This window comes from Neopelma chrysocephalum, unplaced genomic scaffold, assembly GCF_003984885.1.
Source record: "Neopelma chrysocephalum unplaced genomic scaffold, ASM398488v2 Primary Assembly neopelma1_252, whole genome shotgun sequence".
NCBI lineage: Eukaryota > Metazoa > Chordata > Aves > Passeriformes > Pipridae > Neopelma > Neopelma chrysocephalum.
Window position 1 is genome coordinate 731,798 of NW_020897914.1, and position 26,915 is coordinate 758,712.

General features: G+C 41.3%; 1 protein-coding gene across 6 annotated transcripts in view; it reads left to right on the forward strand.

The window, feature by feature from the left end:
* The window catches only part of FARP2 (FERM, ARH/RhoGEF and pleckstrin domain protein 2), a 75,489-nt gene that overhangs the window by 9,808 nt on the left and 38,766 nt on the right, over positions 1-26,915 (forward strand). For all 6 annotated transcript variants that reach the window (XM_027703759.1, XM_027703760.1, XM_027703758.1 and 3 more), the window contains 5 exons: positions 13,293-13,397; positions 14,786-14,828; positions 18,491-18,569; positions 19,228-19,325; positions 21,370-21,484. In XM_027703759.1, coding sequence (XP_027559560.1) covers positions 13,293-13,397; positions 14,786-14,828; positions 18,491-18,569; positions 19,228-19,325; positions 21,370-21,484 — 440 coding nt within the window. The remainder of the gene's footprint in view (positions 1-13,292; positions 13,398-14,785; positions 14,829-18,490; positions 18,570-19,227; positions 19,326-21,369; positions 21,485-26,915) is intronic.

The window sequence follows — 26,915 nt, forward strand, 5'->3', positions numbered from 1 at the left end:
TGTTGTCAGAAGATAACTGTTCTAGTGAAGATACTCAGCTCTCAGGTATTCTGTGTTCGTATCAAATCTGTAATCAGTAATTTATAGTTAGCACTTGTAGAGTTAGCGTGTTGCATAGACTCAAAAGAGTTTTTTCCAGATGTGAAAAATATGTCTGTGGAGTTCTGAAGAAATAGTGGCCTTTGGGAATGTCTTCTACAGATTCTGTCCAGCTGTTCAACTCTCAAACGAGAAATCCGCTTTTTCTTTGTTGTTGTTTGTGAGGCTGTGCCTTTATCCTCCCACCTGAGCACGCAGAGGGTACTGCAAACCCACCTCATGTACTGCACAGAACACAAAAGCCTCTTTTTTTATCTTTAAATTATGTCAGAATATATTTTAGGAAATCTGCTGACTTTGATTCTTTTGAAGGATGATTTTATTTATTTTTCCAAGTTGGTGTAGACGTTGGTGTTTTTATTTTTGAAAAAATCAAAAAACAAAACCCCAAGCAACACCCCCAGCCCTGTAATTTTGAAAATCAGTACAAGGCCAGGCTGGATGAGGCTTTGAGCAACCTGTGTTATTGAGAGCAATGAGGAGAAGGGGTCAGCCTTGGGTCAGCCCCAGACCGTTGAGCACAAAAAACTCCAGAGTCAGCAGCTGTGGCATTAGAGTCCTGCTAATACACTGCCTCCATGGCCTTTCATTTTTGTCTAAATGAGGTAGCAATGACAGCAAACAGGCACCAAGTAGTAAACTGTGACCCTCTGCCTCCTAATTTCTTTGGTGAGCTGATGGGATAGCAGGAACTGTTGACTACTGTTTGTAATGGAAAATGGGAATTTTTCACTTGGGGATTGTGGGCAAGAGTTAGGAAATGGCAGCCACATGTCTGAATAGGTGGTGTGAGCTAGCACAGTTTGTTTTTTTAAAAATAATAAGAGAAACTGGTGATTAAGCAGCTGTCCTAGGGGGGTGGAGGTTCTGATTGCTGTGCCACTTGCCCACTCCTCTTTGCTTTTGCAGTTTTTTTCACTGGGTGTAAAAACAGGAGGTGATGTTGTGGGGTTTGTGTTCGATTCAGGTCAGCAATAGTTAGTCAGTGCAGTGGGACACAGGCCTTTCCCCTGGGCTGTTGGCACTGCCTGCTCAGGGAGGTGTAGCTGGTGGCAAAAGGCGGTTTGGGGTTTTTTTCCCCCTGTTCAAATAATTTTCTCTTCTATAAGAACAAATGGCAAATGACTTTTTACTGGGAAAAGTGCTGTGTCAGTGGAAGAGACTGACTGGGCACAGGGTCAGCTCCTGGAGGGGCCCTTCCCTGTGCAGCATGGTGGGGAAGCTGGTGCAGGAGCCTTGTTTATTGCCCTGCTGCCCAAAATGAGACACAGCAGCATTTTTAACCATATGGGATGCACAGAGTAGCCACAATAACAGCTTAATCCATGCAGTTTTTCCTTGTCTTCCCCTCCTTTCTCCATGATGTGTTTAAAACGCTTGCTTCTCTCCTGACAGGAGTTGGTGGGTGCTCTCATTGGTGTACCTAGAACAGTGTTAAAAGTTCAGTATAGCTACATTCCACTGCCTTTTGTTTAAAATCCACTGTCTCTCTACGCTATCTCTGTCTGTATTGTAAGGTTTGCTTCCTAGCTGGGAATTTTATTGTTCAGTAAGAGGGAATTATTCTTTAAAGTATGCTGGAGCAGAGCTCTTCTTCAAGGATTCTGATTTGAATGTTAGGGGATGGAGAAATGCTCAATGTTTTCTAGAGTTTAAAAAACTGAAAATGGACTATTTATGGTTTCTCTTTTCCCTCCCAAAACAGAAAAGAAAATGAAATATATGCATCCAAAACCAGGCTGCAATATTCATTATTTTCATGGGTTGGGTTTTTTTCCCCTTTTACAGCCAGCTTGTTCAGTCAGCTCAAATTTTGCATTTGCCATGTCACAGGGTGCCTGACCTCTTCCCTTCAAACTAAGTCTGTCTGAAGGGTGGTTGTGCAGACTGTGAGATGAATGATCAGAAAATTCAATTTAGTTCCGACTGTGGGCACACTTCAAAGTAATCAGGGTTTTGCAGTAGAAGTTCTGCCAGCCTTCCAGATTTTCTGAAGAGATTAAACTTGGAGGCCTTTGATCAGTGCAAAAATATGGCAGGCTCTTAAGTAGAAGGGCCTGGGTTGGGTTGAATTCACCAAAATGACATTTAATGAAATTGCTGCCATAATGTGATGTTTAGTAGTTGGTCTGTATGTTGTTCCTTATGTAGGAAATACGTGTTGTATAGGAAATTCTCTTACATGAATTATGCTCTATGTTATGAGGAAGTGCCCCAGAAAAAGAAGTTTAGATTTTTATGCTTCTAGTTTACCAAATTGTTTGGGGAGAACTTGGCACCTCTTCAATGGCATGTGCTTCCTCTTCTCCTTCTGCTTGAACATCAAATATAATTTGGGACTGAAAAATACTTTTTCATTATATTATAGTAGATTTTTTTTTTCTCTATTTCAGCTATTGGAGAATGAATTCTGTAGAACTGTGATAGCCATCGTAAAATCATAGCATGGTTCTTAGCTCTCAGCAGATCCAGGCAGGTCTGCCCTCCTGCTCTACTCAATGGGAAAATTTAAACTGGAATTTTTTTCTTTCATGCTGTTCTTTTTGGGTTGTTTTGAGCACAGAAAGTCTGGGCGTTTTTTTTTCTTTTCTTTTTCTTTTTTTTTATATAATGAAATAATGATGTGCTGCATCCCTGCGATGCTGTGTGATGTGTCCCTCTCCCTGTGACACCAGTGGATTCCTGACAGGATGTTCCACTCCACTGCTGTTCTTGAGAACAGGCTAGTTAGATAAGAGTACACTTTAATTCCCCTCTTTATTGTCTTATTAAGTATTGTGCTCTCACTGATCATGTCTACTTTGGTGTTTACTGATGTACCCTATGAAACTATTACATTACTACAAAACTGAAGTGGCTTATTCCATGCTGAGCTGAAAACAGGGCCTCAGTGATTACTCTGATAGAGATACTGTCTTTGCTGGCCACTTATATGACTCTTCCTTGGCTTATTTAAATTTATAAATTGCATTATTATAAGTGCAAAGCTACTTTCCATCCTTAAGTTTGGAGTGGAATAGAATAATTCCGGTTATTCTGGTTTCTGTGCAGTTTGCAGTTATTTGTGATTGACAAGGTGCTCTCCCTGTGCCTGCTTAGACCTTCCTCTCACGACGCTTTTCCCCTCTGTGCTGTGAAAGTATTAACAGCTTAAATATGTGGGGAGTGGAGGGACAGGCTGCTTTTGAATCCTATTAAGTGCTGTGCTGGAGGAACTGAGGTGCTGTTGGTCAGCTCAGTGTTTTTCTTCCCTGGCCAGGAAGAAATAGTCAAAATTCCAGAAAGAATCATAGCCAGATGTTTGTCATTGCTTTGGTTTGACGCTCCTAAATATGGCAAATAAGCTGCCTTAGGACTTATTTTTGTCTGACCTCAGAAGAGAAAGTTAGTAATTCACTATTTTAAATTTGAAGTTATTACAGGGTTTAAAAAGAAGGTAACTGCAACTTTGCAATTTGTGTACTTTTTGATTCAACTGTATATTTTTTAGACCTGTTATTTTGGGGGAGGGGGACTTGACTTTTTTGATGCTATGTAGGAATGTGGTATTGGGTGGGGAAAGGTGAAACCACAGCCATTTTGTTGACAGACATTTGGGGGGTGTGTTTTGTTCATTTGTGGTTGTTTTTTTTTTTCTTTTAGGGAAGATGTGAACTTAAATTGTATAATAAACCCATTTTATTATTTTACAGTTCTCTTGACACTAAGTGACTCGTTATATGTAAAGAAAATTGAATTATGCTGCAGCAAAGGAGAAACAATCTGAATATTCCTCTACAAAAAGTTGTTTATGTGTACATGTTGTAATTTAAAACACAGAAACCATTTCAGAAAATGGTCAGGTGTTATCACAGTCCTATGCTATTTAGTCAGAACAACTGTAGGAAATGCTGTATTCAAAAAAAAAAGAGGTAGTCCACTGGAACCCTTTTTTTGGCTGTGGGTGACATTCGAAGTTGCTTCCACAGATGTGGAATATATGGAGCCTCAAAGGGGAAAAAAACCCCAAAACCAAACCAAGAAACAACCTGCAGGCACCTAAGACAGCTACAGAAGTGCAGTGTGCTATGCAGCAAGTCAGAGAAACTTGAGGTTTGTGCCTACAGAAAAAAGGGAGTTGGGGTTGAGCAGGGATGGTGTCTCGTGGTACCGCCGTGTTCAGAGCAGCACAGCCTTGGGGATGTGCATTTAACAAAACAGGGTTGCAAAAGCACATCTGTGTGTCAGCCGTTCCTCCCTGCAACCAAAGTCACGTCTGGCAAGGGCAGTGTTGCCTACTTTGGCAAAAGGGAGACACTGAATATTTAAAAAACTCTGCCATGGCGGCAAATGCCTGGTGTGAGAGATTTACTTTTCAGGGCTGTGATGTTGAAGGACCCCTCTGTCTGACAGAGCAGTCATTCATTAATAAAAACAAGAATTAGAAAAGAAAAGGTCAGGGTGAAAGGCTTTGTAGAGACTGTGTTAGAGCTGTCTGACATGTCTTCAACTGAAATCATGAAGGATGAGCATCGCTGTGCCCTCAGTGCTCTTCTCAGGCAGGTAGCCTGAAGCCAGGGGTGTAGGAAAGGCTCATGCTGGTGAGGGGGAAGTTAGCAAAGCTTGGGCTTGTCTGATCTGGCATGTAGGTATTTATTAACCCATCACCGTGTTATCAAACCTCTGCTTAAAGTACAGTGGGGGTTGATGTTAGGACAGCTGATACAACTTTGGATTCTCATAAAACAGAAGAGAATTTTGGCCTTATCTGTAAAAATACCTAGTTTGTGTAAAGAGCCTTTTGTGACTGTCTTAATTTCTTGATGCCTTAAACTATTTCCTTTGGGAAACTTCCTCGGAGTGGTGTGTCAGCCTGGAGTAACCCAGCCCCTCACAGGGAAAGTTCAGAATCTGGGTGCTCTGAGGGAAGACTGAGAGAGCTGTGGCTGTGCAGCCTGGAGAAGAGGAGGCTCCAGGGTGACCTTCTTGTGATCTTTGAGTACCTGAAGAGGCTCTAAGAGAGCTGGAGAGGGACTTTGGAAGAGAGCCTGCATTGATGAGACAAGGAAGAATGGCTTCAGAGGGCAGGGTTAAGTGGGATATTAGGAAGAAATTCTTCCCTGTGAGGGTGGTGAGGCACTTGCTGCCCAGAGAAGCTGTGGCTGCCCCATCCCTGGAAGTGTTCAAGGCCAGGTTGGACAGGGCTTGGAGCAATCTGGGATAGTGGAAGGTGTGTTGGAACTGGATGGTCTTTTAGGGCCCTTCCAACCCAAACCATTCTGGAATTCTGTGAAAGTCCCGATGAAACCTGATCAATGTGGACATGGGTGATGGTTTTGAGGCAAAAGCAAAATTAATGGAGAAAGACTTGCAATTTTAGTAAGTTTTTTACATGAATAAAGGAAAACAAAGTATTGTCTGTGTTTAAAGTGACTTAAAATATAGTTTTATTTATATACATATATATACATATGAAATGATACTGTACAAGTTCCCAGAACACCTACTACAGTCTAAGTGCATGGAGTGGCCAGGCCCATCTGAGGGAGCAGCTATAGAAAGGTGCAGGGGTTTGCACAAGTGTGTAGGGGCAAAGTTCAAGGGGGAAAAATTGAGATCAGTCTCCTAATGACCAGCTCCTTCACTTTGTTATGCTGGTTTACAGCTTGTGTGAACAAAAGCAGGTGCTTAAACTTTGTTATGAACCTGATTTTGGGATCAGCCATCCCAAAGCAGCTCTTCTCTGTGATGTTGTTGCTGCTATGGCTTGAATGTTTAATTATTAGCAAGCAGCAACTCTGGTACCAAATCATCAGGTAGTACTGTCCTGTGAAACTCTGCCCGAGGATATTTTCCAGGGTTTTAGTTTGCGTGACTTCGCTCTTCCCCAAGTAGTCTACAGCCGTGCCTGAAGCAGAGGTATTGGGGATTCATGTCTGTATTTCTCTCTCCAGGTAATGAAAGCACCTAAGAATTTCTGCTTGATGGCCAGTATTTTTTATGTGGCTCTTCATGTGCTGTTTGTACCTAGTGCTTGGGAACCATGTGTTGAACTGAGTGCTTGACTGAGGTGCCGTTTGGTTTTTCTCTGAGCACAGTGTGTTTTATTCCAAGTACTACAGGCACCACTTTTAAAACTTGAGACCATTTTTTTTTGTCTCTATATGCTATCTACCTAAATACACATTTCCCAATCTGTTCACGTAATTCCCTCCCTCTTGGGGATCTTTTCCCATGTCAACCAATTGTTGTTTTCCTACTTTCAGGCATCCAGCAAGTCTAGCCACGCTGGAAAAGCATGTTTGTTGGGTAGAGCTGGTTCATTTGGCAGTGAAGTGCTTTAACACTGCTTGAACCTTTAAATTATTACAGTTTTAAAGCTAGCCTTAATTAAATGAGCCAGAGGCTTCCATTTCTAGAATAATTTGTCTGGCTGTGGATTCTGCTTAAGAAACCCCTGGCAAACCCACATCAAAAGTAACCACTGAAATCTTAGGACAAAAAAAAAATCATGGGGAGGGAGTCACAGAATTATCTATTTTTAAAACAAAAAATTATGCCCAATATTGAGTGTAATAATAAAATAGCTTAGAAATTTATATTTGGGGTTACAGCTTCCATATTTTCAATGCTGTGTAGAAATACTGTAATACAGTATTTTAAAAAAGAATCAAATTTTCAAGGTGAAAGTGCACACTGTCCCATTTTGTGATGAAGGAGCTACGCAATAATTTTTAGAGTGGGGGAGTTTGCCCAGAGTTCAGCCTGTGCCCATGGTACCAGCTGTGCTGCGAGGCCCTGGCTTGGGCGGGTGGGGATGTTGGTGTTGCTCTGATAGAAGTGATTCCCAGTGTCCAGGGCCACCCTGCCAGCACAGGGACATGGGAAACCAGGGCTGACCAAGGGTTTGGCTACCTCAGGGGAGCTGGGTGCTGGAAGACTGCCGCTGCAAGTGGGAGACCTGGCAGCTGAACCGTGCTCTCTGGGGGGCAGGGGGAAAGGTTTTGAAAAAATAAATTCATACCAGTGACTAAGGTATAAAGTTGGATGAGGTTTCACAAACCTTATTATGTGTACTGGGTCGGCTCCTTGATCCGGTTCTGGTAGAATTCGGGATTGGCAACCTCAGTCAGTGGCAGGTGGGGACTGCAGGGCATGAGGCCCTTGTAGCAGAGTCACATCCCCTGATGTCACCAACAAAACATCCCGTGTTCTGTAAGCTGTTAAATGCTCTGCAGGCTACTCTAGCTGTGGTCTTGATAAAGTAACCTGTAGTTGAGATCTGTCAATATAGAAAAGTGAATAAAAAGATGTATTTAAAGTACCGGTTTTCTTAACAAAGAGTTAAAAAAAACCTGAAGTAATCGAAGCCAGTGTTAAATGTTTGGATGATCAAAATGAAACAGTACTTAAGCCATTTGGCTGAGCACATGAAACCAGGGTTTGACACAGTTGTCACCAGGTACCCATTTTTGTGGGGAGGCAGGGAGTGCTTTCATTGGAGTCACTAGATCCAATCCAAATTGAAGAAAGTAATAAAGTACTGAAAAGGAAGGCAGTTATTTCTTACTTTTCTAGTCTGCAGATTATATACTAGATATGGAGCAGTAAGGTCTTCTTGTTTTAGCCACAAAGTTAATGAATGGTATTCCTTGCCATCTGAGATTATTTCCTTCTTTCTAATAAACATTTGAGCGTCCACCCTGTATTCAGAAATGCAGTTTTTGTTTATGTGTGGCATTAATGATAGTTATTAACAGGGAGTTTTGAGGGTGTTTTTTTCTGTCTCACACTGCATTTGGACAGAGATCTAACAGATTACAGGAGGGTTGGAGATAAACAGGGCTATAAACTCACTGAAATGTTTGCATATTTCTGATTAAGAAAGGAAATAACAAGTCTATGTTTAGTTGCCAATTTTTTTTTTTTTAATTTGCCAAAGATGAGAAATCACATTTTCCTTAGGAAGACCACTGAAGTCCCCCAAAGTAAAAAAAGCAATAAAAGTCCGTGACTGGTGAAGGGACCTTTATTTAACTCAGTTCAGTTTGCTCTGGCTGTTCTCAGGGCACTCTGTGTTGGCTCCTTGTTGGCTCTGTTGGCTGCTTGTCAGTGATGATGTCAAATCTAAACTTCTCCCTCTCCTACAGATTCACTGTTTATTGGAGGATTTGGTTTCCTGACAGTTGCAGATTTCTGTAACACAAAATCCAAGGTGTTTGCTGACATTGGGGACCGGTGGCTCCCCTGGCTCTGGCTGCACAAGTGTTTCCATTCTATACCTCTACTTTACAACTCTTCTTTTTTTCCAAACTCTTGACTTTTGCACTGATATTTTTTTTTCTTTTTCCCTTCCAGCTTGACTGTTGCCAAAAGTGGATTTCTTTATTGGAAAGTTTGAGCAAGGGCAGTTTGTCCATTTTGGAAGATGAGAATACTACTCATTATGAAAGTACTAGGGATTTTTTGTTTTCAAATTAAAATGTGTGGAAGGAGAAAGTTAAGATGTTCTGGAAGACAAGTTTGGGAGTTAGAGAAGAATCGATTTCGATAATACTGAGCTATGGTCTACTGAAAATCATAGGCCATGTGTTCCCAGTTTGTTTTCCTCCCTGAGCTCAAATGTTATGGCAGAGGGAGGATCTGTCATGTAGGTAGTGTTATTTGAGAAAATAGCAAATAACACTTGGGTTGATTGTCCCCCTCTGCTCTGCTCTGGTGAGACCTCACCTGTGGTGCTGCATCCAGCTCTGGGGACATGGCATAAGACATGTGGAGCTGCTGCAGTGAGTCCAGAAGAGGCCATGGGAGATGCTGCAAGGGCTGGAGCCCCTCTGCTCTGGAGAAAGGCTGAGAGAGCAGGGAGTGTTCAGCCTGGAGAAGAGAAGGCTCTGGGAAGACCTTAGAGCCCCTTCCAGAGCCTGAAGGAGCTCCAAGAGAGCTGGAAAGGGACCTTGGGCAAAGGCCTGGAGGGACAGGATAGGGGGGAATGGCTTCCCACTGACAGAGGGCAAGGTTAGATGGGATGTTGAGTGGTGAGGCCCTGGCATAGGTTTCCCAGAGCAGCTGTGGCTGCCCCATCCCTGGAAGTGTCCAAGGCCAGGTTGGACAGAGATCTGGCTCCAGGCCTTGGAGCAACCGGGGATAATGGAAGGTGTCCCTACCCATGGAATGAGATGATCCTTAAAGTTGCTTCCAACTCAAACCATCCTGTGATTCTATGATTCTATAAAACAAAAATAACTGGTTTTACAACTTTTTATATTATTTATATTTTACTCCCCTGTCCTAAAGATTGCTAACGTTGAATATGTTTATTTTTCTGATAAAGTGACAAATACAGATATCTCCTTCAGGCAAGAAACTTCAGCTGAAAATGCTTGTTCCTATGGATTTCTGTTCTCTGTCTTACGCTGTTTTAGCACTGAGTAGCATCTGAAGGTGTTGCTTCTCTTGCCATGCAGGGCTCTCTGTGGCATCACCACCAGTCAGGGTGCCCTGCTTGCACTTGCACAGCTCTGAGGGAACTTTTCAAACTTGATCTGAATATACGAATCAATTTGAAATAAATCTATTGTGCTTAACAGTCTTCTAATGATGACTTGTTAAAATTATCTGCAGTATAGTTAGAGCTGGGTCACTGGAAAACTGTTGTTAGCTGCCTGTTTAATTTTTTTTACCCTGGTTTTTTTTTTCTTTCTTTTTATGTGAAATAATTCAGTGATATCAGTAGTCGTTGTCTTGGCAGAAAATAAAGAGTAATTGAGAAGTTTGGAATGGAAAGTATGCTGTGTTGTGAATTTGTATTGAAAGCAGGACCTTTCTGAAATGCATTCATGCAGCTGCTTGCCCTGATGCCAGAATTACAGTAATTAGGGAATTACTTAAAATATTTTACTTTGTGCTGCTTTTATGCAAATTAAACAATGACATGGAGCTGTCCACTCTGTCACTTTCATTTTTGTCCTCTTCAAAATGTCCAGCTTTTTGGAAAAGATGGTTATAAATATAATAAACAATTTGAGGAACTAAATAGCTTTAAAAAGTTTTCCCACAGCATTTGAGACATAATAATAAAAAACATGTTCCATCTCAAGCTTTTGAAACTCATTTTAAAATAAAATTAATACTGTTCTTTCAAAATGTGGCATTTATCTTCTGAAGGATGTGAAGTGCTACTCAGCTTAGACTGTTTTTTTTCTTGACACCCAAAATTATAGTTGTTAGCCCAAGCAAAATTATTTTATGCTCTTATAATTTGATCAGTTGCCAAGTTCTCCCAGACTTAACCATCTTAATTTCTTCATCTTCAGTTACTCTTGAAGGAGCGTGGACTTGACAGTGCAAGGGGAGGTACCAGGGATATGTGCCATACAGATTCTTTTTTTTTGGAGAGATGAAGGCAGCTGGACTGTCTTCAGCATGGAGCTTGGTGGAGCCACAGAGATGTAACTCAGTTTAAATGGGAGAAACCTGTGCATTACTGTTGGTTGGGATAATTTTAATTCCTGTATGTAACTAGCCATGGGCAGGACACAGATTACTTAATCAGCACAGTTTGGCTGTAAAACCTGTCTGACTGTTAGCAGGCATCTTTCACAAGTTATTCTGAGTGTATCAATTCTAACAGAAGGTGGTTGGAACCAGAATTGCTGCTTGTTTCACAAATGAGATTTGGGTCATAGGACATCTCCTGGCTGGGGACTTCTAGAGGTCAGTAGATCTGTCCATGAAAAGGCAAGTGGCATATCCCATCTTCTGCATGTGGAAGAATATGACATTGGTCAGGGCATTGCTCTCCGAAAAGTACTCCCTTCTTGGATCCGTGGGGCCTGGGAGCAGGAGGCATACATGTGTGTTTATCAGGACCTTAAAAAAAATGAGAGTCCTACTATATTTAAGGATATTTCCTTCTGTTACTATTTGAAGCTTTATTCACAAGTGCATAGCAAGAAATGTATTTCATTTGGAAGTTAAAAATGTAACTTTCAAAATGCATTTCTCCAGGCATGTGCCCCCTCTGGCAGAGTCTGTAACCTGCCTGGGAAATGTGTCTGGAGACAGCAGAGCAATAATGTAATTTACTGGAGATGTGGCTTGTATCATTCTTTATTTCATTGTGACCATTTAAAAAGCAATACCCTTATCCTCAGAGTCTTCTGTAAGTGCAGATTTTGGCTAAAAAAAATTTAATGTGCTCTTATAAAGAAAATACCATTTTAGACTTGTTCAGAAAAAGAAGAGAGCACTCCTGCTCACGTGCTGTGTCATCACTCAGCCAGACATCTCTGTCCCCTCTGCACTCACCTAGAACTGGATCACTTCTCCCGACTTGCAGTTTTATTTGGGGGTTTCAGCATCAGTGGCCGGAGCCAGTGTGATATCAAGAAACTTTTTGAATGACTCATGTTTGTGCCAGATGAATTCACCTGACCAAAGCTTCCCACCTGTGATTGCCCTTATAGGTAATGTGAGTGGTAAAAGCATGAGTGAGAGGGATGAGCCAATCTCGTCTTGTTCTCTGCCCTGTTTCTGTGCTTTTCTCTGAGATTACAGCGTTGGATGCCATAAGCTCCCCTCACACCAGTTCAAATACCAAAGCTATGTCAGATTTGCAGCACTGCACAGCTGTCAGACTTTTTCTCACTGAAGTTTTGGGGTTTTTTTTAAGTGTTACAGAGGCATTTAGCTAAATTGCATAGTTCTAAAAATGACAGTTAATCTTTTTCCTGTAAGAAGCAGTTGCTTTTGAATTTTTTGTGCACCCCAGTAATGTGAAACAATTGCCCCAGCTTTCACAATATTTTTTACTTTTTAAACGTAAAGGGGCCCATTCTTTCTCTCAGATATTTTCGTTTACATTTTATTAAGTTATTCTAATTCTAACACTAATTTGACTTTAAAATTAATAAGGGTAGATTTAGATTAAATGTCAGAAAGAAATTCTTCCCTGTGAGGGTGGTGAGGCCCTTACACAGGTTGCCCAGAGAAGCTGTGGCTGCCCCATCCCTGGAATCGTTCCAGGCCAGGTTGGACAGGGCTTGGAGCAACCTGGGCTAGTGGAAGGTGTCCCTGGAACTGGATGAGCTTTAAGGTCCCTTCCAACCCAAACCATTCTGTGATAACTTATTATAATGTCTAATACTTTTTAAAAGAGACACTGTTCTGAGTTTAAAGAGTCGATTACAGAACTCTGTGCCTGCTTTGATGGGCAAGTTGTCTTCCATCACTCCGACTCTTCCACATGAACAAACCTTTGTGGCAACAATGCTGCCAGTGTGTTCTGTCAGATAACCCAGCTGACCAGAATGATGCCAGACCCTGTCACTACAGTTGTAGGATCACTTCCATGGTCCAAGGTGTAGCTTTGTGGCCGTGCAGCCTCCCTCTGCACCCTGCTAGGTTTTGTGTGTTGCCAGAATGGGCACCCAAAGGTGTGATAGCCCTTTGGATTCTTTTCTGAGTGGTCCGGATGGATTGATGTGTGGGTTCATAAATGCTATTTTTCTTTTCTTGTGGTGGCTGCTACAGTCATGCTGAGAGCAAGCTGGGATGATTGAACAAGCAGCCCCAAGGGGAGCTGGTTTTGATGTGCTGTGGAAGTTTCCTGTTTTCTCCCATGCTGCCGTAGCTGCTTTCTGACAATGTTTGGTTTGTGGGTTTGCCTCTAACTTGACTGTCAAAAAGGGTTGGTGAGTGGGTTTCTTGAGGGAGGGATTCATCAAAAGGACTCCACAGCAAGTGTGGTGTAAGAGGAGGGTTGGTGGGGTTCCCACTGGTCTGCACGTGGCCCTGGGGTCGCTGGTGTTGGAAGGAGCGAGGGGTCTGCATGGAGCAGGGATTTGGCAGTCTCTGCTGGGTGTGCTGCTGGGGCAGACCACACCATCCAGCTACACAAACAAACGTGTGGGTTTACTGAAGGAGCTGCAAATAGCCTGCAGCTGGTCTCCTCGGGTCTCGTGGCTGACCCTGCTGTGAGAAGGAGGCTGGACGTAGGTGACCTCCAGTGGCCCCTTCCAGCTTCAGTTCCTCTGGTTCTGTGAAGGTTTTTTATGCGGAGCTGTGCCTGTGTTTGTGTCTTACAGTGACAAGAATAACGTGAAAAATCTTCGTGATATTTTTCTACAGTTTCTAAAGATACCATAATTTGTTTTTTAATTTACTGTAAACTTATACATATTAATCTCACTGTAACTTTTTTATTACTTCCTTAGTCAAAATGTTACGGCCAGACATTACTGACAGAAGTTTACAAGCATCTGAATTTGATTGAATCAGACTACTTTGGAATTGAGTTCCAGAACATCCAGTCATATTGGGTGCGTACCCCGACAAATCGGGTATAATAAAAAGCTTGGGTGAACACAGTTCCTTGAGTGTCGAATGTTTCCAAGTCTGCTGGAGTGTCCTGTAGGATCATCTCTTGGATTCTTGTAGATCTGCTTCGCTCACTAGATGACGACAACTACTAAAGCAGAGGGGAGGAATCAGAGTCTGCTGCTTCTTAAATCTTAGAAAATGTATAAAGCTGGTAAATAGCTGCTGATACTCCACTTGCAGGGACAGAAATAAAATCCTCCTTTCCTCTGAAAGGGGAAACATCAACTCAAAGTGTACTCTGTGGAGCACCTATAAAATCATATCACAGTGTGTAATTTTGGTAGCGTTCATATTCATCCTCAGTTAATTCAGTCTTCAATTAATGTCCTTGAAGAGCCATTACAAACCTCTTTCCAACACAAACCTCAGCAGACATACAGACCTGCAAGCTTTTTAAGTCATTGATCTAGATCAATGCTGACACCTTTAAGCCTCCTAGTCACTTATCCTGTACCTTGCAAAGAGGACAATGTGGCTTCTAAACTAGAAAATGTCCCCCAAACCCTCTTTTCCTTTTTTTTTTCCCCTGTTACTTTTTCTAGTTTTAGGACATGCAGAAAATCTGACTGAGAACATAGGGAATGGTAATGGCACTAATCCATGCTGCTCTTGAGCTGAGGAAATGCAGTAAAACTTGTTTAGTTTCCAGTTCTTCTGCACGGTTTCCAAACTGTTACTGCAGCTAATAAGGTTCTTAAAATCCTCATCTGTCTCTCAGACAGAGCAGTAACTAGTAAGGACCAAACATAATTGTCTTGTAACAGTTTTCTCTTTGAAGGGGTGGGGAAAATAAAAGGTGGAACATCTAGAATATTTTGCATTGCTTTTATGGATGCTCCTTTTACGAGAACAGCAATAGTCTTTCTTTTAAAATATGCTTGTCAAAAGAGGAAAAAATGGTGGGAAATTAATAACGAGTAAAAACCCTTAAGTAGGTAGGTAAGAGTGCCAGAAAAAGCATGGAAAGGAAAAAAAGTTGGACCTTTTCTTGTTCTCCAGACTTTCTGTAATTCTGCAGCCTGGCTCCTGTCTGGCCATGGGTTTTGGCATTGACTCTTGCCTTCTTGGCAGTGGGGCTGTGCTTTTGCTGACTTGGCTCTTTTTCTGTCCAGAGGAGCTTTAAGCACAGATCAGTGATTTTTCTACTGATGCATGAGAAATGTCAATTCAAATAGATAAGTACACTTTTTGTAAAGCAAAGGAATTACTGCATTGCGGAAGAAATGCTACTCATAAATTACTGCTTAATTTAAATTTACTTTTGATGTTTTTATATTATATTCAAATAAGAATGTCAGTTTGTAATTTTTTTTCTCTGCAATTTCAGATTTGGCTGGAACCTATGAAACCTGTTATTAAGCAAGTACGGAGTAAGTAGTTTTAAAAAAGGAAGTTTTCCTTAATTTGCATCTGCTTTATGTGGGTTGCTTTCACAATTACTACTTGATTTACTGGTTATGCTTCCCTGCAAATTACACATGGTAGTGGTGATAGTGGTTCCTGTTGGGACATGCCAGCCTGATGTTTTTAATAGGTAGTATGTGGTGGGTGGAATGGAAACTTACTGCAGGTAGGATTCTTTCTGTGATAAATATCTAGACAGATTGGGTCAGCTGGTGTTATGTTGAAGTGAAATATAACACTTGCTGTTTGTAAGCTTTTTGGAGTTGTGTTGTCATACCGTGGGAAGAAAAAGAAATATTTTGGCTGATTCCCATGTGAGCTCTTTCCATGTGCTCAGGAGCAGCTTTGCTGGTAGAGTAGAGGTAGGGATCTCCCACCTGGATGGTGGCTTCAGAGCTTCTGCTTTGGCTGTAAAATGTGGTTCTGCTCCCTGGCCAGGAGGATGCTGCAATAGCGAGGCTGTCTTGTCTTTATACCACTCTAAAAAGTAATGTGAGAGGTAATGTAAAGGTGAACAATAATTGGAGAATGCAGCATGCAGGTTGGTTCTTCAGATGTTGAAAGATTAGATCCAGCTTTTTTTTTTTCCTTTAGAGCAGAGTTAAGCTGTTTGCTTGTTTTCTGGTTCTGAGTGCAGAGGCTTTCTGGAAGAACAAGGTCAGGAGGGTGTGGTGGATTCCTATTCCTTTCCAAATTTTGATTGAAATATGTTAAAAATTAGTACTGGGAAGTAGTTTTTAGTTAATCTTCTGCCTAAGATTGATTGCCAGAAAATATGAAATCACCAATTCTAGCTAATTTTTTAACCTTAAAGTCGGGATTTTGACTTTTGCCAACATTGTTTTTTAAACAGAAGAGCCAAACCATCTATAAAAGGCTTCCTTCGGAGGGTATACAATACTTTCACTCTCTGTTTTCCCTGCCAAAAAAATGTTGGAGTGCCAACTTTTTATTTATTCCTGGCTGGAAGGAATTATATCCTAGTTAAAAGATCTGGTGGACCACAGCTCTGCAGTGCTGCTTGGTTACTCCTTCTGTATTCTTTTCTATACCATACAAATTGGGGAATCTTGACCTTAGATCATAGATGGTGTTCCCTGACGGGACAAATGTTGTTCTAAAATGATCTAAAATCATGGGGACTTGCTAAAATTTTTGGCTGCTTTGTGGTCTACCACCCGTGTTATGTTGCCAGTGAAACTGAAATATTTATTTTAAAATTTCTAAAATTTTAATCTGCAAGAGATACCAGTCACTTGTCTGGCAGATGTTCACATTCTGAAATCAGTTTTAAATTGATTGAAATTTCCTGATTTCTATATATTGGGCTTTTTGTTTGTTTGAGGGTTTTTTTAGAATTTAATGATTTTGAAGTTAACCTTTAAACTTTTAGTCTAGCAGCAGGGGAATGTTATCGTTGGCTTTAAGGTGTTCCAGCTCAAACCTGTTGGTTGATGTTGCTGGTGATTGCTTTGTATTTGCAGATATGCACTTCTGAGTCTTTGACATCCTCTCTAAACACAAAAGTTCTTGATTTACTTTAAATTAGCCTTGGCTGATGACCTATTCTGAGATACATTTAGCTTTGTGTTGTGTGGTGAGAATTTTATTTTGATTATTTTCAAATGAATGCAGTCAGTTTTACTACCAAACCACTCCAGAAGGCAAGGAGTTTGGATCCAAATTTTCAGCTCCCTAACAGGCACACAGTATCAGGTTGGCATTTGGGTACCTTCTCTGCCAGTTTATGTAGTGTTGTGTTCACCATCCCTGCCCGAGTGATTTTTCCTCACATCTTTTTTGTTGTTGTTGTTCTTGTTTTTGCTCAGATTTGGCTTCTTAAAATAAATTCTGCATCTCGGTTAACATTGGTCAAGTGTTTCTTTTCCTGATTTGAATGGGACTTATTTATAGAGGAAAGGCAAGGTTGACTGAACAAAAAGAGGAGGGTTGTGCTACAGAGGCAAATATGCAGTATTATGTTTTTAATTTTTTATATTTATTGCCATTTGATGTAAGTGATGCTCAAAACACTTCCAAAATTGCTCCCACATTGATACTTCCCCGTTGATTGGCATCACTAACATGCAGGACTGTTCTTGACCTTGTGAAGATCTTCCAAAGGCTGAGGGTATTTTCAGAAATTTGATGTGAAGTTTTGGGTTTTTTACTGGAATCATTAAAACTATTCATTTTCCTCACTTGCTGCATCTCAAGAACTATAAAATCCTTAGTCTCTGCCAAATGTGAGCTTTCTGTGTCATTATACGGTGTTACACTGTAATTGGGATGTGGATTTTAGTTTTTTTTGTTCACCAAAGCTTTGGTAATTCTGGGATTGGAGGCTGGAAGCTGCTCTTGTGACAGCTGTGATAATCTGTGAGTCAGTTCTCCTAGTCAAAAAGCAAAGTCTGTAATTCCCTCATTAGCAAACAAGAGTGAGTGGAGAAACATTTGGCATATGGGAATTGGGTATTCCAGACAGAAGAAATCCGTGTGCTTTGGGGCTGATGGGGTTAAATTGGACTTCGTCAAGCTTTAAGAGATCTTGATGCTTAAAATAAATTAAAGCAGGCTGTCTTGTGCTTCCCAGCATGCTCCAACAAATTTGATTTTTTTTTATTTTTTTTTTTAATTTGGCTAAACTTGCTTTGAAACAGCAGTGGCACACGGAGTCCCGGGGTGGCTGGGCCTGGCTGTTGCCCGGAGGGTGCCTGCAGCTGTCAGGTGGATGCTCTGCAGACCCCTGTAAGGACAGGCTGGCCAGTACTCTGCCTGCCTGCAGAACGCTCGACCTCGTCTGTTTTAAGGCAGGAAAAACAGTGGGAAAACGGTGGTGCCCAGTCCTGGCATGGAGAGCAACTGTGGTACCCTGTAGTAATTCCTTTAAAACTCCGTGTGAAGCGGGGATTGTGGTTCAGCAGGGATTGTGGTTCAGCAGGGACTGTGGTTCCCAGGCTGAGCCGTGATGCTGGAGCGGTTCACGCGGACCAGTCGTGGTTGTGTTTTGTTGTAAAATGCTGCTCAGAGCGTTATGGACCGTTCCCAGCAGTGACTGAGGATGCTGTTTAATTTTGAACATTAAATTAGTTTCCTGCCTGTTGCTGAGATGGACAAGGAAGTGTTGAAGATGGGAGGAAATGGATGTTACCAGGCATGCCGGGAGCAGGCTGCAAACACCCTTTACCTCCGCAGGGAGCCAGATGGGTCCAGCCAGGCTTGTGGGTTCAGTTCTGATCGTGTAGATGGTGCTGGGAGCCTGTGGGGTGTGTCTCCTCCCTCCTCCCCTTCTGGGACCCTTTCTCTGGGTCACGTGTGATGCTGTTGTATGCAGCCAAGTAGTTGCTTTGGGGTGTTACAGATTTCATGTTGAACAGAGCTCTTTTTACAGCGCTGAGCCTGCAGACTCACCTCGGCGGTGGTATCCAAGTTCTTTTGGAAACCAGCTACTGTATTTCCATTGACATGGACAATCTGTACCCCAGACCCTGCTGTGGTTAGGTGGGAGTTGAAATCTGGCTAGGCTTCATGTGTGTTGTGTTTCTCTGTTCGTTGGCAAACAGAATATGCATGTGCTTATGAAGAACACCTTTTTTTTTTTTTGTGAAATGACCAACTTTTCTTCTAGGACCAAAGACTACAATGCTTCGTCTAGCTGTGAAGTTTTTCCCTCCAGACCCGGGTCAGTTGCAAGAGGAATATACCAGGTAAAGTATTTTTAGAACTGTTAGATTTGCATTACCTACTGAATTAATAGGGAGGTAACAGTAGGAGGGCAGTGCAGCTGCTTCCTAACAGAACTCAGATGGAAGATGAGTGAAAGAGCACTTGGAGTGTCACAGTTTCAGCAGACATGTGTTGGCAGATGATTGGTATCAGAAAAAATACTTTTCAAAACAGAGAACAGCACGGATTAGCGCTTACCAACAACATGGTGTCAAAGGAGTCAGAGTATATGGAAAATAGTAAAATTTATAAACAGTGCCTATATAAAGTAATCAGTACATACTTTAATAACTTATTTAGGATTTAAACTTCCAAAGCCCACACTTTGCAGCTAAAAATGACAGCTGCAGTTACTGCACAAAAGAACCCTGCTTAAAATGTGGTTTTCCTTCTGCTTCCTTGTTCCTGTGAGTCCGTTGTGCTGGCTCAGTCCTGTGTTGATAAATTGCACTGGATAAGTCACAGGTTATTTTGTTTGATTTGACTGTCCTTGGTAGCCAGGCTGCTGTGTTACCTTCGGTTTGGAGAGAGGAAGAATTAGGAGCTGCTGGTTTTATAACCCCCTGCTCAGTTGTTCTGTCGTCATTTCATCTGTCAAGGATGGTCCTTGTAACTCCAGCCCTTGTACCTCTCCCTCAGGTACCTGTTTGCATTGCAAATCAAGAGAGACCTGGCAGAGGAGCGACTGACCTGCAGCGACAACACGGCAGCTCTGCTGGTCTCCCACCTTCTGCAGTGTGAGTGTCCCAGCTGGGCTGACATTGGTGCTGGTGCTACCCCAGGTTAAATAGCACACAGGAGCTTTTGGTAGCTAAAAGCCATCTCTGCCTCATGGTATTTCCTTCTCTACACACTGTAAAACATGTTGATTTGCAACCCTGGAACGGTCACCCAGGCTGGCTGTGGGGAGGAACAGCTGGTGCTTACGTATGAGATAACTTTGGCTTCGTGGAGGACGTAGGAAACCAAACCCCTTCCGTGTTGTCTGTTGTCTCTGGCTCTGCAGGCTGTGTCACCAGCACTCCACATCTTCCAGACAGATGTTCCCATCTGCCTCTATGCTCCCTCCACTTGGCTTCTCACTTTCCCTGTGCCTGGGGGAAGATGGGTGTACAGGAACTGGGCTGAAAAGCAGCTAGAACTGTGCCAGAACAAGTTCCACAGTGGGGCTGTCAGCAGCTTTCCTCCTCACTGGGAGTGAAAATGAAAATGGGAAGCAATTGACTTGGAAACCTTCCATGCTGCTGCTGACTTGGTCTGTCCGTGCCTAAAGACCTAAAAACATGGCCTTTGAGACAAGGAGGTTGGAAACCTTGATTGGGTTTGGACACCAAATAGCTGGAGCAGCAGCTGGAGTGTTCACACAATCTGCAGCCTGAGCTGCAGACAGGACCTTTGGAGGCTCTTCGATGGCTGGAAGCAAAAGCTGTTCGATGATGTTCTTCACACATGCACTGCTAAATAATTATTAGTTATCTAATTCTGCATTGCAATATAATAATGCAGTTATAATAGTTGGGGTGATTTTATTGGAGGGGCGTATCTATCTTGTGTGTGTGCCATCAGTGAGTGATGCCATTAAAACCTGCTCATGATTTCCCAGCAGTGGGGAGCTGGTGAGCAAATCTCACCATCGGGTCTTCCTTAGCTTGATTTTGCTCTGCTGGAAAATTGGACGTGAGAAAGAATAGTTTTATTTTGAACAGAAATTATTTTACAGAAATCCCTTAAATATTTTTTACTTGTTTCGTATGCTGGCTTGATTCTAAACAGGATTTGCTGTGTTCTTGTTAAGAACAAGTCCACTCCTTTTTCTGATGGTAGCTGATGGCAGATGCTGTGGGGAAGCTCTGAGACAGAGCAGGCATATGGCAACTCTTCCTTTGCTGCATCCATCCCATAATCTCTGCACGTGGCCTTTCTAAGTCACAGACTGACTGCACCTCTGTGTTTAGTTGCCCTTGTGTTTGTCTGATTTTTGATTTTGCTTATATTTTTGGCATCCTTTCAGGGAAATGAGCTTCACAGCCTAATTTTTGGGAGGTTTTTAGGATAACACGTATGCTTTTGTCTTTTAAAAACTTTTGTGCTTTAATATTGTAACTTCATATTTTACTATCAGCAAAAGTTAAATTACTTTTTTAAATGTATTTATTCAACTTGTAATTTTTATATACATCTGCCATATGTTCTGCCTGCCTTGTGCTTTTTTTTTCTAAGCTGAAGACTTTCCAATCGCTTCATGTCGTATCAGATGGAAACTGTTCTGCACTTTCTAATCATGCTTTTTCCTTCTGTAAATCTCTTCCTAAATCCACTGTGTTGTACCTGAAAGACATGGATATGTGAAGGGGAGACCAAAACTCCAGATGTAATTTGCCATCTTGCCAAGTAGCCTTGCCCATTACAATTTTACAAAAGTTTAGAAAAAAATACATTGAAACATGCTGGTTGGTGTGAGGTATCTATAAGTAACAAATCTTCACACCACCTTGCGGATCTTCTACAAATCTTGGACCCTTAAGAAGTCTAAATTTTCCAAATTATGTTTAAATACTGCTCTAATTCCCAGGAAGTCTTCTTGGGATAAATGTGAGAGTTTGGTAAAATGAATCTGGATAGAAAGTGTGATGCACAAATTTGAAGCACTTAAAGGCTCTTGGAGTCTCTGTAATTCCTTACCAAGTATTTTCAGTCATGATTCCTTTTCCGTTGTTTCTTCTCACTCTAACACTGTTTTGTTTTCTTCTTATTCTAAAATTGTTTTATTTTCTGTCATAGCTGAAATAGGGGATTTCGATGAATCAGAGGATCGAGAACACCTTAAAACAAACCAGTATTTGCCAAACCAGGAAAGAATTGAAGGAAAGATCCTGGAGTTCCACAAGAAGCATGTGTAAGTGAGGATTGAAGTAAACCCCTGATGTAACCCCTGGGAGCATGCAGGCTTCCTTGGGGGAGGTTGAGCATGTTGTATGATAGGATGATGGTTAAGAGAGTGTGCATAGGTCTTGCTTTTGTCTAACAGTTGCATCTCATTAAGCACAGGGGAGATGAAAAAGGTTGGAGGGAGTAGGGGAGAAATAACTTTCATCCGAATTCATGCAACACCTTATTTTATAACTGGGGTATTTTTGAAATAATGGAAGATTATTGGTGACAAATGTGGCTCTTCGCCACATAAAACTAGTTCCAACACACAGTCAAGAACTGCAGGAACTTATTCTTCTGTAATTTTTGAGACCTTGCATATTGGGATTTAGCAATTTGAAGTGCTTTTGTTAATTGTGAATATCTTCATGCACGCTTTATTGTGCCTGGTTATGTGTTTTAATCCGAATGCTATATTAGAAATTTAAATGTTTCTTTTGCTTTATGTGGGTAAAATCATGGATCGTTGCTGACTGACTTTCTTTTCAGACAGAACAAGGAGGTTTTTCAGGGCAGCATCTGTGTTTAAGGCCAAGACACATCCTGTAGTATTGGAAAATTAGTTCCTGAGAATTTCAATAATTAACTCTTTGAAACTGTTTATGATCACTGATTTTCAGTTGTACTGAAATTATTGGTAAGGATGGAATTCCAGCTTTGTCGATTCTTCATGAAATCAGGTGTTTGTTACTTTTTCCTGCTTTGAACCTTTAGGTGCATGTGGAAATGCTTAAAAAAGAAACTAAAAGTTTGGTTTTGTTTTTAAATAATTTAAAGTAATTCTGAGATAAAATGTATGCTAGGGTTCTTCACCTTGGGAGAAGGTAGCTGGAGGAGGGAAACTATTAATTTCATTAGTTTTCTCTTGTCAAAAGAAAAATGCTGAAAGAATTACTGACTTCAAAGCAAACTAAAAGGGGGAGCATTCTTTTCATAGAACTCGTGATACTGCTGCAAGGTGTGGTGGTGTGTGAAACTACAAATGGCTCGTGCAAGGTTTTGATGACATCATTGCATAAGCTGATGGCTGTCAAATTTGAGATGAGATGTGGTGTTTTTAGTTCTGGGATAAGAACCCCCAGAAAATACACAGAACAGCCCTGTGTCCTGGATTCCGTCGAGTTGCTTGTGAGGAATTTTCTTGGTTTACCTGTCTTGATGGAAAGGTTGTGACTGTCTTCTGAGTCAGGGACTGGTGGTTTTGTTAACTAGGTTTGAGCTTTTTTTTTCAAACAAGTTACTTCTAATCATTTGTTACAGTAAAGAAAGTTTGCATTTTTGTGTTGTTTGTCCGGAAGGAGTCAGAGGAAGGTTAATAGGAAAAGATTCCTTGCTTCATAAGTGTACTTTTCATTAGTTTAGGAAGAATTACATCTAATGCAGCCATACTATTAAAATGATTGTAAATCTTATTTTAAAGCAGTGTTTTAGAAGTGCACATGCAAGCCACGTGAAGATTAACAGCATGTAGTTAGAAAAGGTTGCCATTGAGTGTTAGCAATAACCTTGAAGGCACATTTTGAATCCCCCCACACCTTTGGAAGAAATTTTGTTAGAGAGATGTCATTTTGCAAGCGCTGCAGTCATAAAAATAGCTGTGACTTCCGTGGTTTAACCCCAGCTCAGCCCCACACAACTACCTGTTCCCCCTCAGTGGGGTGGGGGAGAGAATTGGAAGGGTAAAAGTGGGGAAACTCAGGGATTGAGATACAGGCGGTTTAGTAGATGAAGCAAAAGCCACACAAGCACGCAGAGCAAACCCAGGAATTCACTCCTTACTTCCCATGGGCAGGCAGGTGTTCAGCCATCCTCAGGAAAGAGGTTTCCATCACACATAAAGATGACGGGGAAGACAAACACCATCACTCCGAATATCCTTCTCTTCCTTCTTCTTCCCCTGGCTCTACATGCTGAGCATGATGCCATATGGGGGGGGATATCTCTGAGGTGGGCTGGGGTCAGCTGTCCTGGCTATGGCTCCTTCCAACTTCTTGTGCTCCCCCAGTCCCTCACCAGTGGAGTGTGTGTAGAGCAGAGAAGGCTTTGGCTCCGTGTGAGCTTTGCTCAGCAATAAGGAAAACATCCCTGGGTTTTCCACACTGTTTTCAGCACAAATCCAAAACACAGCCCCGTACCAGCTACTGTGAAGAAAATTAACTCAACCCCAGCCAAACATTTCTCTTTCCTTGCTCAAGGAGTATTGGCCACCCTTTCCTATCTTTAGCAGTTGAGGAGGTCCCGTGTTTTCTCAGTGCAGACACATTTTTCCTCACTTCTGTTCCAAGGAACAGGCAGGAGCAGGGACCCGAGGTATTTGGCTCCTTCCTGGTGATGCAAAGTGCAGTTGGACAGACATAAATATTTCCCTCTCCCATTATTCTGGTGTGTCATATTTTTATTTTTGTGGTTTATTTTCATTTTTTATTTCCTTTAATTGACCTTGTTATTCCCCCACTTACTTATAGCAGACAGATATTTTCAAGGCCAGGTTGGATGGGGCTTGGAGCAACCTGGTCTAGTGGAAGGTGTCCCTGCCCATGGCGGGGGAGTTGGAACCTGATGATCTTTAAGGTCCCTTCCAACCTAAACCATGCTGTGATTCTTCTCTGATGATTGCTTCTGACAGAGACTTCTTGTACTAACTGAGCATCCGGGAAGAGAAACCCATTTCTGGCAGGATGGTTCATTTCCAGACCAGTGCTGCAGCACCTTCTTTCTGCCTCAGTTTTCCTTCTTTTTTTAAATTGCTTCACTGTAGTTATTAGAAATTGTAGAGCATCATAAACCTGAATAAAGCAGAACCTCTATATCCAATCCATTCTGTATATTGAGAATGTTGTAATCAGAAAGATGACAATTGAAAGCTTATTTTCTATTAAATATTTTTTTTATTTCACTTTTACAAATACTTTCTTTTACTTCCACTATACTTAACTTTGCAAATGTAGTAATGGTAAACAGAATGAGTTATATTTTTGGTGTAGCATATTACTTAGTTGCTTCAGCAAGAGGCTGAGTTTACTTATTTCTGTAGTTAATTAAAAACAAGAAAGGGTTTATATTTTGTAGATGGTGTACTGGTGGGGGTGCAGTTAAATCCTGACCCAGACACTCAAAATACAGTTTTTGCTGTCTTCTTGAGAGTAGTAGAATACTTGCTGTGAGGTGAGTGCAGTCCAGGATTCAACGTGTTCACATGGCTGTGGTTTCTTTGTCAGGAAAGAAGTAGAAGATTTGATAGATTTATATTTACATTTACTGTTGTCCTTTCACAACTTGTTAGCCTAGTTGTCCATGATTTAAATTCTTTCAAATGTGTGTAAATTAGAAAAATTCTAACTTTACACTTCATCTTTAAAGTTCTGTATTGATTACTGGGTTTAAATGCCCTGTAAATCATCTAACACTTGACAGCATTTATTCTGAATCCATTACCACAGGAATATTGTAACACACAACCAGTATTTGTACACATAAGTGGATGTAAGGAACCTTTATGTTAAAACCTATTGCACTGACAGCAGTTTTTGCTGGAAATACTGTTAATAGGTAGTCTGTTGTCCATTGACCTGGGGAAGATTAAGTAGATTTATCTGCTTAATGGCTGAACAAAATTAGAGCAGATTGTTTTGGGGCTGGGCTGTGCAGCTAAGCCTGCAGCCATCATCTGAGGGCAATTACTGAAACTGCTCTCTTTGGACCTGTCTGTGGTACAGCCCAGCTTCGCTCCCGGCTTCCCCACACCAGGTTCTGCCTTCTTTGGTAGGTACAGGCAGGTTGTGTGCAAGAGAACACTCTTAAAATTGGCTGCTACCTTATTTTTTTTTTTTTTCTGAGATGTGCTGTGCTTTGGATCATATCCAACAGTACGTGAAATAACTGTCAGTGATTCTGCATCAGTTACACCAGACTGTTCATGAGGAATTTTTAGTACTATATAGCTCCAATTTTCTAGTTCCCATTTTGTTTTTGTCTCCCTTCCCTTCCAGCCCTCCTTGCCAACCTCAGCACCCTCTTTAAAAGACAAAGGCCCACTTTCATTCCTAATGTCGTTATGTTCAAAAGAATTATAGCAGGAATTAGTGTGGGTGGGAGCTACACACAGTGCTCTCAGAGTGTAACTCAGGCAGCTGTAGCCAAAAGTAGGATTTATGATCCACCTCTTTTGTCTTGTATGTGTTTAACAAACAGGAACCATGGTACTCCTGCTTTTATGACGCAGTTAAGGAATCTGTGGTAGAAATGGAAACAACACTTAAAGCTGGTATTAAAAGCACTTGCTCATTTCAGTGAGGGGAGGAGCAATCTGCTTTGCCATTTGAAGGTCTTGGACATTACCAGTGTTACTGTTACGTGTACTAGTTGAAATGCAGCTACAAGGCTCTCTCTGTGGTTTGGAATTTCTTTTTCCGTTTGAAATCAGGTTTTTGTTCCTCTGTGTGTGTTCTTTGCAATCCCTTTATACATACATGGTCACAAATATTGACGTTTGGATAAGGGTGGATTATGGACTGAACTTGTAAACTTAGGAATGTCACTGAATCCCTGCCTTCTGCAGTTGGCAAATAAATGTGGGATTTCCTGTTGCAGCGTTTCAGATTCTTGTTTTTCCCCTTGTGAATGAATAAGGCAACAGAACACTGCTGAAATCCTGTTGTCAAACGTGTGTGCATTCAGGCTTACTTTCTCTGGGCATTTTGTGTATGTGTGTGTTTTACCCTAAGGAACATTTTACTGAGCTTCAAAGAAGCATTATTTTTTCTAACAACTTCCATTTCTAAAACCCTAGTGTGCTAAATAAGTTTCATAATTGAACTCTGAGTTGTAGAGACAGTTCCTACATAGAGTTAATATATATTGCCATCATCCCTGGTTCAGATAAATTCAAATGTGATAATCATTCACTTCAATATTCTCTATATTTTAAAAAAATCTGTATGGAGCTAAACTGTTGTTAATCGAACACATGACTCTAGGTAAATAGAAGAAGGTATTTTTAAAGAGCATGACTAGAAAGGCAAGTTAGGAGGAGCAGGAGAATTTATTTAGTACTGATGTTGTGGTTGGCACTCCATAGTACACAAAAATAGGTAACGCTAAAAGTAGTTTATCATCTGTTTTAATGAAATGAAATGAAGATTTATGGAAGGAAGGCCGTTTCTTGGCAAACAGAGGTTTTAAAATTTGGCTTAGTCTGTGTGTGTAGGAATCTAATCTGGTTTCAGCACTGCTTGGTTGTAAATAGAATAATAATAAATTTTTGTCACCTGTGGCTTCCTTCTATCATTATATTTATCCTAGTGAACTTGCACAAGCACGAACTTGCTCATTCAGCACTTGTCTGGAAGTAATTTGGTATTTATTATTTCTGATCATTGTCAGTAATGATTATTAAT